This window comes from Ictidomys tridecemlineatus, chromosome 2 (assembly GCF_052094955.1).
Source record: "Ictidomys tridecemlineatus isolate mIctTri1 chromosome 2, mIctTri1.hap1, whole genome shotgun sequence".
Classification (NCBI taxonomy): Eukaryota; Metazoa; Chordata; class Mammalia; order Rodentia; family Sciuridae; genus Ictidomys; species Ictidomys tridecemlineatus.
Window position 1 is genome coordinate 90,205,225 of NC_135478.1, and position 12,681 is coordinate 90,217,905.

The window sequence follows — 12,681 nt, forward strand, 5'->3', positions numbered from 1 at the left end:
CTAAGCTTCCCCAGTGTCCCTGCACTCTTTCCCCAGCCCTTGGCCCTCTAGTCTCTTTTCCAGGACATCACCCGAGGACCCACGTGGCCCCTCCACTCAGTGCTGTCTAGGAGACCCACCGTGCTATTGTGTGTACACTGTTCTTCAGTGAGCTTTTTTATTTTTTTCCTCCTTTGTTTCAATAACTGGCTGTCCTATCTTATTATGAGCATTCCATGTCCCCAAAAGACTGTTTCCCTCATTCCCTTTGTATCAATAAGTGGCTCTTAACAGAGGCCTATTTACTTTTGGCTTCTGAGTCAACGGGTTGTTCTCAAAAGAACCACTTCCTGGCAGGTTTGGTGTTCACTGTCCCTGAGTTATGAACCACATTCTTTCCTCCGCAGCAGAACATGTGGCCCACTGGGCCTCACAGGTCCTTACTGAGACCCTTCTGGGTGCTAGGGATGAACCTAGGCCCCAGGCTTCAGTCAAGAAGCAGCAGCCCCTTCCTTGAGCTACAGGCCCATAGGAAGGACCCATGGTCAGAGGCTGTATCCCTCCTCTCCACTCAGCTTGACACAGCACACTGTGGGGAAAGATGCTCCCCTCAGTCCACTGTTACAGGTGATTTTCATTTTCTATTAGAGCACAAAGTGTACTCCCAGGCTCCTTCTGTGTATATGGATCTCACTGCAGGATGCTACTGCTTTGTCTGGGGGAGGCATTAAATGAACTTGAGGTGACTGAGGCCAGGGCTTCCGGTTCATTTTCCCAAATGTAATCCCAGCAGAAGAGACCACATCACCAACATCCACCTAAGCTGCAGCCTTGAGCACTTTTTTCTTTCTAGATTTTTAGCAGCCATCTAGAAGAAATTCAAACATCTGCACCCACTTATTAAGGAAGCAGGTGACATGTAAGTGGGCTGTGTGGACTGAATCTTGTGGCCACTCTCCTGCTCTTCAATCTAACGATGATCTGATATCCCCAGGAAATGAAGGAGGGAAGAGAGAGAGAGAGAGAGAATATGCCTTTGAAACAAACAATTCCTCCCCAAATTTCAATTTTCCAGGGCAGCAACACATACAACTGTTCAAAAAACAAAAATGACTTTAACAATTACAGAAGACAAATGGACAGAAATGATAGTTGTGTTCATATAGTTAAGATCCCCCACTCCACCAAATGACTTTTATCCATTCTTTCAAAACACAGATTTCACCGGGTGACACATGCTGGTAATCCCAGCAGTTTGTGAGGCTGAGGCAGGAGGATCATGAGTTCAAAGCCAACCTCAGCAAAAAGTGAAATGCTAAGCAATTCATTGAGACCACGTCTCTAAATAAAATATAAAAAATAGGGCTGGCTCAGTGGTTGAGTGCCCCTGAGTTCAAACCGTGGTACAAAACAAAACAAAAACAAAAAACATGGATTTTGCCAGTTTTATGTGAGGAAACTAAGCCACTTCCTCAGTGTGTCTGGGTCGATTCCCAGTGGGAAGGGAGGTAGAGTACGATTAGGCTCAGAGGATTACAGGCCTAGAACAGCCCTCTATGTGTGCTGGCAGACAAGTAGGTTTGCTTGAAGTCACAACTATGGTTCATAGGATCTTGGAAATGTGGCAGCTTGAGGCCAAGTCAGTGATCATATATAAATATAAATATATATATATATATATATATTTTTTTTTCAGTACTGGGGATCAAACCCTGGACTTCTTGCATGCTAGGTAAGTGTTCTACCTAGGGGCTACACCCCTAGCCCCCTTTTTTTTTTAAAGGCTGTTCTCAAACCTGTGATCCTGCTTCATCCTCCTGAGCAGCTGGAATTGCAGGCTTGCCACACCATGCCCAGCTAAAATGGGGAATTCTTTGTGGGCAAAATCTATGCAGTTCTCCCAAGGCCCTGGAGTAGAGTCAGAGAAAACCTGGTAGCTGGCAAGGAAATGTCAATAGGGGGTCAGGCCTGTTCATCCCCAGAGGAATCAGCAGTTCTGTTTCAGTAAATGTTTTGGTTTGGCTCTTATTGAAAAACCAAAATAAAAATGGGGAGTGGTGCTTAGAACCATTTCCAAGGGAGAGAAAAGTATCACTTCTAAGGATTCCTGCCTACCTTTCCTGGCACACTGTTTTGCTCATGACTTTGGACAACCTGGCACAGTGCTGGCACAGAGAGGCTCAGAGTTGTGAATGGATGAATGACTATTTGCTCTTCTGCGGCTGCCCCTCTAGAAGACTCTGGCAAGCCTGGCTGAAAGCAGTGTGCTGCCAGCAGCTTGGCACTGTCCAGGAAGCTGAGAATGTGTCCTTGTACTGGCAACCCTGCCGATAGGTTACTTTTGTTATAGGTTATTTTTGTTTGTTACTCCTGCCTTTTATTTTTGACTTTTAATTTTGAGAAATTTCAAAGATACAGAAGAACAGACAGAACAGTATAAGGAATTTAAAAGTATCTCTCACTTGCCTCCAACAACTGTCTTGACAATCTGTTCATTCCCTCCTATTCCAACCCCAGTATCCTGGATTTTTCTCAAGCAAATCCTAAACACTGGATTATTTCATCTATAAATATTTCATTTATGTCTAAAGACAAAGACTTTAAAAAACACACAATATCATTATATACTTATAAGATAGCTAACTAGGCTAGGTGCAGTGGTATGTACCTCTAGTCCTAGGTACTTGGGAGGCTGAGGCAGGAACAACACTTAATCCCAAGAGTTTGGGGCCACCAGGCAATATAATGAGACCCTATTGCTTAAAAAGTAAAATCTAAGCTGGGTACGATGGCATACTCCTGTAATCCTAGTGACTTGAGAGGCTGAGGCAGGAGGATCACAAATTCCAAGCCAGCCTCAGCAACTTAGTGAGGCCATTAGCAACTTAATGAGAGGCTGACTCAAGTAAAAAAAAAAAAAAAAGGCCTAGACAGTCCTTTGTTAAATAATAACAAAAAATAAAATCTAGGGAGCATAGCTCAGAGGTGGAAGCCTTACCTAGCATACGCAACGCCCAAAGGTTTGATCACTAGCACAGAAAAAAGAGAGAGACAGAATGAGAAAGAGTAAGAAAATTTAAAATCTATAATAACTTTATATTAGAAGCAAGGTTAAAGAAAATATTTGCGAGGCATGGTGGTGCACACCTATAATCCCAGTAGTTTGGCAGGCTGAGGCAGGAGGATTGCAAGTTCAAAGCCAGCCTTAGCAACTTAATAAGGCCCTAAGTAACTTAGTGAGACCCTGTTTCAAAACTGGAAAAAAAAAAAAAAAGAGGAGTGGGGACATGGCTGAGTGGTAAAGTGTCTCTGGGTTCAAACCCCGGTACCAAACAAATTAAAATATGTTAAATTATATATTATTATAATATATGTAATTATACTTTATATAAATATATATATATTTAATTATGAATGATTGAATTAACTGAATCTTATGAAATTCTGGTCAAACTTGTCCCCCAAAGCCTCTGTGGTTGAGAAAGAGCTGTGTTGGCTGAGACTCCTCCCATTACCTGTGAGTGACCGCTTGTAGACACCCTGCAGGATTGCTGCCACGCGGAAGAAGGAGAAGGCCATATAGAAGTTCCAGCAGTCCACAGGAGGGGTCCCCATGTGATGACAATACATCCTGAAGTACTCCTCTGCAGTGGGGATTCCCAGCTGAGTCAAGTCACAGCCACTGACACCTGAGAGGAAAGATCCCCGTTCCTGGGTGGTCAGTGCCTTCACTCCCCTGTGGTCGGGCAGGCTTTAATCCTGAAAATCACTGTCTCTTCAAAGTTAGTACCACAACTAGCTCAAGACTTCAATGGCTCCTCCTCCCCCAGGAATCCATGCAGGGAACTAATGGGTTTCAGAATAAATTAGCAGTTAAGGAAGAAATGGGGCCTCTGATTCTACTGGGACTAGAGTTCATGGTGGACGTGTATTATTCTCAACTAGTCATTTGACTAAAAATGGCATTGAAAAGCAATCACACCAACTATGAAACAGATAACTACAAGTTAAAAAATTCACTGATTTATGTCATTTGTGATATGTTGGTGATTTAGATGTATGCAATATATTCTGTTCCTAGGACTTGCTCCTAGGAGTGTAACACATATAAGCAAAGATGTTACTACAGAGATGTTCCCTGCCTTTTTGTGGGAGTGCGGTTGGGAAGAGAAAATATAAAAAAATTGAAAACATTAAGTAGCCCAACAGGAATTAAATTAAATGTCTTTTAAGTTAATTCTATTGATAAAATCCAATGCTGTCACTAAAAATTAAGCTATCAAAAATACTTAATGGCATGCAATCATGTCCAAAGTATACAATTAAGTGTAAAAAAGCAGGTCCATTGGACACAGTAGTGCATGCCTATAATCCCAGCAATAGGAGGCTGAGGCAGGAGGATAGCAAACTTGAGACTAGCTTCAGCAACTTAGCAAGACCTTGTCTCAAGAAATAGATAGATTAGATAGACAGATAAGGGCCCGGGGATGCAGCTCAGCTGTAGGGCACCCCTGGGTTCAATCCCTAGTACTGAAAAAAAAAAAATTCCATAGAAGTCAGCTGTATGAAAGCACAAGCAGTGCTCTTTGGGTGTCCCTGTCACTTAACACACATCTTGCACTCATTCTCCCCCAAATGTGATAGGAATGCATTCCAGTGGCATTTTCTATGCAAGCCACCAGGTCCACACTTCGATGGCTCGCCTCAGCCAAGGAAGCTCCCAAAAGCTGGAGCCGGTCCACCCCATCTGCCCACAGCAGCAGATCCTACCTCTCAGTATGGGGAAACTGGGTGGCAAGTAGTGAGCGAGGCAGCTGTAGGCCACGTCAGCAAGGGGGTCGCCTAAGGTAGAAAGCTCCCAGTCAAGGACTGCAAGCACCTCCGGCTTGTCTGGATGAAACAACAAGTTGTCGAGCCTGAAAAGCCACAGATGGGATGGACAGACAGTCAGAAGATCCCTGACCTGGTATATTCTAGGCCAGAAAAAATCCAGGCTCGTTCCCCACCTTCCCTGCTCTTTCTGTGTTGAGCCAGAGCTGCCCTCTGGGGGCTCCCTGGTTCTGTGGCTTCCAGCCAATGAGAAGTGGGCCCAGTGGCTTAGGCGGCTGAGACAGGAGAATCATGAGTTCAAAGCCAGTATTGGCAATGGCAAGGCACTAAGCAACTCAGGGAGACACTGTCTCTAAATAAAATACAAAACAGGGCTGGGGATGTGGCTCAGTGGTCGAGTGCCATTGATTTCAAAACCCAGTACCAAAAAAAAAAAAAAAAAGAAGAAGAAGAAGTGGTCCTGCCACCTCCTTCCCCAGTCCGTCCCTACACAGAGTCGAACAGGGGCTAAGGGCCAGCACTCAGGCCATGTGGCCCTCTCCACGTAGCTACCCTCTCTGGATTCTGGTAATCATATCCTCTCTGTGATAATTCTAAAACAGGTCTGCAAATTCTTTGACATTCCTGCCACAAAAGGTAGTCTAATTTTTCACCCCTTGAAGCACCTGGCTTTTAACAAATATAAAGTGGGAAGAAGTAAACCTGAAGTACTCCTGGGGCTAGACCAAGGCAGAAAGAGTGATATGCTTCCTCTCATCCCCCACTCTTGGAACACACACCTTTGGATCCCTGCACTGCCAGATACAAAGTCCAGCTAGCCAGCAATCACCAGCCTGGGGTGAAACCACAGGGACAGAGAGCAGCTCAGGAGCCAAGCACAGGTCAGCTTGCAGATCATTCCAGGTCCTGCTGAGAGCCACCCCCAGTCACCTGTCCCCAGACCACAGATGAGTGCACAAACTAATTCCTGTTACCACTTCCATCCACTTGGCTTCGCAGCAGTGTGTATGCCACAGTAACAGCTGGAGCACATTGGCCCTGCAGACCCAAGGTGGTTCAGACTTTGCACAGTGGCCATCCCAGGGTTCCAGGCTTAGTGGTTCCTCTACCATGCTGCACCTGTGCTAAATGCTTCAAATGGCCTGATTCATCTGGTTTTCTGCCAGGGATCTAATGTATGTTTTATTTTTATTTTTATTTTAGTTGTTGATGGACCTTTATTTTATTCATCTATCATTTATATGTGGTGCTGAGAATTGATGTGAGGCAAGAGCTCTACCACTGAGCCCCAACCCCAGCCCTAATGTATGCTTCGTTTAAAAGATAAAGTCATTACCAAACATGCAGAAAAATAAGGAATGATAAACAAAATCCATGTGCCCATCTTCCAGAGTTAATAGATGTTATATCTACTTCTTTGTTGTATTTCCTTCAAATTTTTAAAACATGAAACATCAGGCCTCCCTCCCTTAGCTCCCCACCATTCTCAGAAGAGCACTGTCATCTTGAAGTTGGTATGTATGGATTTGAGATATTTCAATATTTCTCTTAGCTATGCCTGTACCTATAAGTCATACCTGGCATTCTTTCAAGCCTTTTAATTTCCATGTGATATCACACTGTATTTTTTCTATCCAGCATTATCTTCTTGAATTTACATGTGATGATTTATGTGTGATTACTTAAATTAGTTTATTTACTGAACTCTAATATACTACCAAACATGGTTTATCATGTGTTACAATTACAAGCATGAGCAAAACTTAATGCTTTTGCTGAGCCTCCTGGTACACAGGTGCAAATACTCCTCTAGAAGAGGAATTACAGCTTGTGGCCTTGTCCCCATCTTCTACATTACTGGCTATTTTCAAAGTAATTGCACCAGTTTATGTTCTCACTAGCACCTGTTCCAAACAAGAAATGATCTTCCACCTACCAACAGATAGAAATATGTGTGAGTAAGTGTTCATCAGTAAGTGTCAGCATGCTCTCTGAAATAAAAGGATGCCTTTCTGGAAAGTGTCATCATAAATGACCCTCATCGGATTTGGGCTAGGGCTCAATGATAGCACACTTGCCTCGCTCGCATGTGTGAGGCACTGGGATCGATTCTCAGCACCATGTATAAATAAATAAAGATTTATCAACAACTAAAAAAAATTATTTAAAAAAATGACCATCATTCTTCACTCCAGCTAAGGAAGGTGGTTCTCAGACCACCACTGGATATCTCCCGCCTGCTGCTGCACTTAAATCATATTGATGGGGGCTGGGGCTGTAGCCTAGTGGTAGAGCACTTGCCTAGCATGTGTGAGGCACTGGATTCCATGCTCAGCACCACATAAAAAAAATAAATAAATAAAATAAAGTTATTTTAAAAAATACCATTATGGGGCTGGGGTTGTGGCTCAGCAGTGGAGCGCTTGCCTAGCACAGGCGAGGCCCTGGGTTCTATCCTCAGCACCACATTAAAAAAATTAGAAAAATAAAGGCATTGTGTCCAACTGCAATTAAAAATAAATATTTATTTTAAAAAAGGACCATTTAAAAATAAGTAAATCAGGGCTGGGGCTATAGCTCAGTGACAGAGCACTTGCCTAGCATGTGTGAGGCACTGGGTTTGATCCTCAGTACCACATAAAAATAAAGGCATTCTGTACATCTACAACTACAAAAAAAAAAAAAAAGTTTTAAAGAAAGCAAATCACTTTTGTGAACATTTGAAATGCAAAGAGAGTTTTTAAAGGCAAGGTGGTCCATGGGGCTGTTGTGGGCTAGTGGCACTTTTCTCCACCAAAAGGGATAGGTTGCATCATTGACAAGAAGTGTGCCATATGGAAAGGTGCCACATGCCATCCTACGTGGAGGAAGAAGATAGAAAAGAGGGTCAATAGCAATTCAGTTCAAGCTCAAGGCGATATGAGGACATTATTTGGTCCAGTCCGTCAGAGACACATGCAAGAGCAAACAGACCCTATTCCTATGGATGACCCTGTGATGTAGACAAAGCTCAGCTTCTACTCAGATCCAGGGGATCACCAAGGGTGGCTAAAGAAAGGAGTCAAAAGTAAATGACACAGGTCCAACAGGCCAAGAAAGGCCAATCTGACATGGAAAGTGAGGTAATATCTTTATATTTAGCCTATCTAGCCTTGTTCAAAACAGGCACAAAGGTGCTTAGGGTGTGGCTTGGGGTAAAGTTCATGCTTAGTATGAATGAAGCCCTCCCTGAGTTTTATCCCCCCAAAAATAAATAAGTAAAATATGAGGCACAGCTTCCCAGGAAGGGAAAGAAAACCACCAAATGGATCAGGGGCCCAAATAAGACATGTGTATCAAAATCAGGTTTGCAGGTGCTGCTGGGAAACAGAAAACAGAAAACTACCAAGTGCCTCAAGGGCTGTGTTGGCAGCAGAGACAGTAATCAAAGCTGGACACACATCCAGATGCAAGGTACACTCGACTTACAGTGCCAGCCAGGTGACAGGCGTGGTATGTACCCCAAGGCACCACATCACTCACTTTCCTCCTCTCCCTCCACACCCAGGTGAATGTCCATCCCTACCTCATGGGAGGCAAGAGGCACCCTTGCCTTGCTTGACCTTCCAGCAGCGGTTCTCCTCCCAAAGTGATGCTGCCCACTTGGGGCTCATGGGACTTTGTCTGTAGGCATTTTTTGGTGGCTACAACTTGGTGGGGAAGTGCTACTGGCATCTAGCAAGGAGAACCCAGAGATGATGCTTGCTATTCTACAATGTAGAGCAGCCCCCACCCCTGCAAAGGAATGTTCAACCCAAAATGTCACAGTGTAAGGCTGAGAAACCCTGTCTTAAAAGGGAGGAACTGGGGCTGTAGCTTAACACCACATTAAAAAATAAAATAAAATAAAATTCTGTCCATCTATAGCTACAAAAAAAATTTTTAAAAGGGGAAGGAACTCTGTAACAGGAATAGTTATCATCCATGGACTGGGCTAAGACCAATTGCTCCATTTCCCCCTTCCAGTGCCCTGCCCATCACTTTTCATATCTAATATTCACATCCCTGGCAACAGTGTCTACCTGAAGTCCCCATGCACCACTGTGGTCCTCTGTTGGCTGGGAAGATGGACAGGCAGCCATTGGATGAGCCTCTCCATTGCTGGGATGGTGCTGGTTTCTGCAGCTCGGTACTGCTTAGTCCAGGTTTGCACCTGGCGAGGAAGGTAGCCCCCTAAGGGAAAGAAGATCAGAATGTGGTGTGCCATTTCAATAACCACCAAAGGTTTTGAAAACTATCCAATGCAGTGAATCCCTTGGAAAAGCTCTGTGGCTATGGTGTCTCTGAACACCTTCCTATGACTGGAGAATTTGCCACATGATGCTCCTGCTGGCTCTACATGGAAACCACCAGCCATTCTGGCTGGTTCAGGGTAGTCTGGGCACTGTTCCCTGCCACATGGCCTCCAAGCCTGACCCCAGCCCTCTTTGAGATCTTGTGCATTTTCTAATAGCCTTTAAACGACAGTGGGTAGGTGACTTAAGAGCAGAAACTCCAGAGCCAGACTGCCAGAGCTAAATCTCAGGTCTGCCATCTACAAGCTGTGTGATCTCAGGACAGTTCTTTAACCTTTCTGTACCTTACTTTCCTTATCTTGAGATAGTTCTCCTAGAGCTTTTGGGAACATAAAATTATAAGTCCTCTGGGTACAGTGGCATGTGCCCATGATCTCAGATACTGAGGCAAAAGGATCACTCCAGCCTATGAGTTCAAGGCCAGCCTGGGCAACACAGTAAGACCTCATCTAAAAAAAAAAAAAAAAAAAAAGAGAGAGAGAAAAAAATAAAACTTGATAATATCAAATACTGGCAAGAATGAGAAGAAACTGGAATTCTCATACATAAAAAAAAAGTAATGGGCTGGGGTTACGGCTCAGTGGTAGAGCACTTCCCTAGCACATGTGAGGCACTGGGTTCATATTCTGGCATCACATAAAAATAAACAAAATAAAAGTATCGTGTCCATCTACAACTAAAAATTTTTTTTTTTAAAAAAAGCAGAGCTGGGTTATGGCTCAGTGGTAGAGTACTTGCCTAGCACCTGCAAGGCCCTAGTTTCAATCCTCAGCATCACATAAAAAGAAATAAATAAAGGTATTGTGTTCAACTACAACTAAAATAAAATAAATAAATATTTTTAAAAAAGCAGAAACAAGGGCTGGGGCAGTATGTCAGTGGTAGAGCGCTTGCCTCATGCATGTGAGACACTGGGTTGAATCCTCAGCAACACAGAAAAATAAATAAAGCAGATATTGTATGTCCACCTAAAACAAAAAAAATAAATTAAAAAAAGCAGAAACAAAATATACAAATGTAATATCTTGGCATAACGACATTTAAAAAATCTATCCTTGTTAAAAAGATTAATGAAGAAAATGGGTGAAAAGGAGAACATGCTGGGTGTGGGGGCACACACCTGCAATCACAGATACTCAGGAGGCAGGAAGATCACAAGTGAGAGGCCAGCCTGGGCAACTTAGTGAGAACCTGCCTCAAAATAAGAAATAAAAAAGGAGCTGGGGTGGTGGCCCTGGGGATGTGGCTCAGTGGTACAGCACTTGCCTCCCATACACAAGGCCTGGGCTCCATCCCCAGCACTGCAAACAAACAAAAAAAAGATGAACCTAAATTTTAAAGTCCTTCTTATGTTCAGCAAACACTTGGTTGTTAACAAACCATTCAGATCCATGTGGCACCTGCTTACCTTGCTTCCCGTAGTCGTCAAGGCCTGCAGCCTGGAGGTCCACACTGTGAATTTTACACAGGACTCTGTTCATGGCAGTGTATATGGCTTGCCTCTGGCTGGGGTCCAAGCCTGGTAGAGAGGGGTCTTTGTAGATGAGGCCTGGGCAGTACTCCATCAGATAGAAGGGAGTGCCGATGACACTGGGATGGACAGAGACAAGCTTCAGGGACCCAATGCATAATGTGGTGGGCTATCAGCCACAACACTGCTCCTACAGTTTCTGTGCACAGACGGGATGTGGATTGCTGGGGAAGAGCTCAGACCCAAAATACTGAGCATAAAGGATATATGCATATTTACATACTGCACATTTCCTTTTTCTTTTGAACCTAAGTGCAGGTGTTAGAAGTAACTCTTCCCAAACACTCACATGCGAACACACATGCACACACACCTGTTCTTCTAGGCCCATCTGTAGAAGACATTGGAATGGGCTTAAATGTGATAATACATAAAGCAGCATGGTTGAGAGAGGAGGTTGTGGGGTCATAAAGAAGCAGCCTAAGGGCTGGAGTTGTAGCTCAGTGGTAGAGTGCTTGCCTAGCACATGTGAGGCACTGGGTTTGATCCTCAGCACCACATAAAATAAATAAATAAAGATATCGTGTCCATATACAACTAAAAAAGAAAAAGAAAAAAGAACCAGACTTAAATCCTTCCTCTCTGTACTTTACTAATAGTGTGACCCTGAGAATCTTACTAAACCTCTCTGAGCTTTGTTGTTGCTAATCTGTAAAACATATCCACTTCCAAGGGTTACTTTAAGGCTTGGCACGGTGGCACACACCTGCAATCCCAGCAACTCAGGAGGCTGAGGCAGGAGGATTGCAAGTTAACAGCCAGCCTGAGCAACCTAGTGAGACTCTGTCTCAAAATAACAATAAAAATGTAGGGTTGCCAGTAGCGCACACATACAAAGGTAGTTCTAAGAACTAAAGGAACAAATACACAGAGTGTCTGGTATGGTGTCTGGGTCCAGTGAAGGGTCAATGTGTATCCCTTCTTGTTATTGATGCTATTTTCACCATTATTTGTTGGTCCGAATGGCACATATCCTGCCTAACAGTATCGAAATAACCCACTGATAGTTCATTAAGCCATTTGTTAATCATTACTAAAAATCAGTTTACTACTCTAAAAAGTAGTTTTGAAAATTTCATCATTTTAAGTGTTTGTTCTGATTTGAAAAACTGTCATAAAATATATCCATGGGATAACTAAGGAAATTTGAACCCAGACTAAAAAGATATTAAATATCATTAAAGTACAGCCAGCTCTCTAGATCTATGGGTTTTGCATAAATGGAATTAACCGACTACTGATCAAAATTATTTTGGGGAAAAATATACATCTATACTGAGTATGTACAGAGTTTTTCCTAGTCACTATTCCCTAGACAATAGAGTGTAACAACTGTTTTCATAGCCCTGACGTAGTGTGCCACGTAAATAGTTAGGTACTATGTAAAATGACATACTATAAGTAACCTAAAGATGAGTTAAAAATAAAAATAAAAAGGAGATGTGTAGAGGTCATATGCAAATGCCATGCCATTCCACACAAGGCACTTGAGCATCCTCAGATTTTGAGGTTTTCAGGGCATCGTGGAACCAGCCTTTTGTGGATGATTCCTCTCTTAGCTCTGGTAACACTGCTATGGTTGGGAAAAAAGCATTTAAAAAATATTTATTTTATAGTTGTAGTTGGACACAATACTTTTATTTCACTCTTTTATTTTATTTTATTTTATTTTATTTTTTAAGAGAGAGTGAGAGAGAGAGGGGGACAGAGAGAGAGAATTTTAACATTTATTTATTTTTTTTCTTAGTTCTCGGCGGACACAACATCTTTGTTGGTATGTGCTGCTGAGGATCGAACCTGGGCCGCACGCATGCTAGGCGAGCGCGCTACCACTTGAGCCACATCCCCAGCCCCCTCACTCTTTTATTTTTTAATGTGGTGCTGAGGATTGAACTCAGGGTCTCGTGTGTGCAAGACAAGCGCTCTACCGCTGAGCCACAACCCCAGCCCCCGCCCCGCCCCTGAAAGAAAGTATCTTTATTATTTTTTTATAATTAATTCTTCATC

General features: G+C 43.2%; 1 protein-coding gene across 3 annotated transcripts in view; it reads right to left on the minus strand.

Moving 5' to 3' along the window:
• Window positions 1–3,387: 3,387 nt before the first annotated feature.
• LOC144375235 (acyl-CoA dehydrogenase family member 10-like) overlaps window positions 3,388–12,681 on the minus strand; it is a 35,476-nt gene continuing 26,182 nt past the window's right edge. For all 3 annotated transcript variants that reach the window (XM_078039161.1, XM_078039162.1, XM_078039163.1), the window contains exons 9-12: window positions 10,552–10,733; window positions 8,871–9,021; window positions 4,750–4,895; window positions 3,388–3,668 (exon numbers count right to left, since the gene is read on the minus strand). In XM_078039161.1, the coding sequence (XP_077895287.1) occupies window positions 3,403–3,668; window positions 4,750–4,895; window positions 8,871–9,021; window positions 10,552–10,733 (745 nt within the window). In that variant the 3' untranslated portion in view covers window positions 3,388–3,402. The remainder of the gene's footprint in view (window positions 3,669–4,749; window positions 4,896–8,870; window positions 9,022–10,551; window positions 10,734–12,681) is intronic.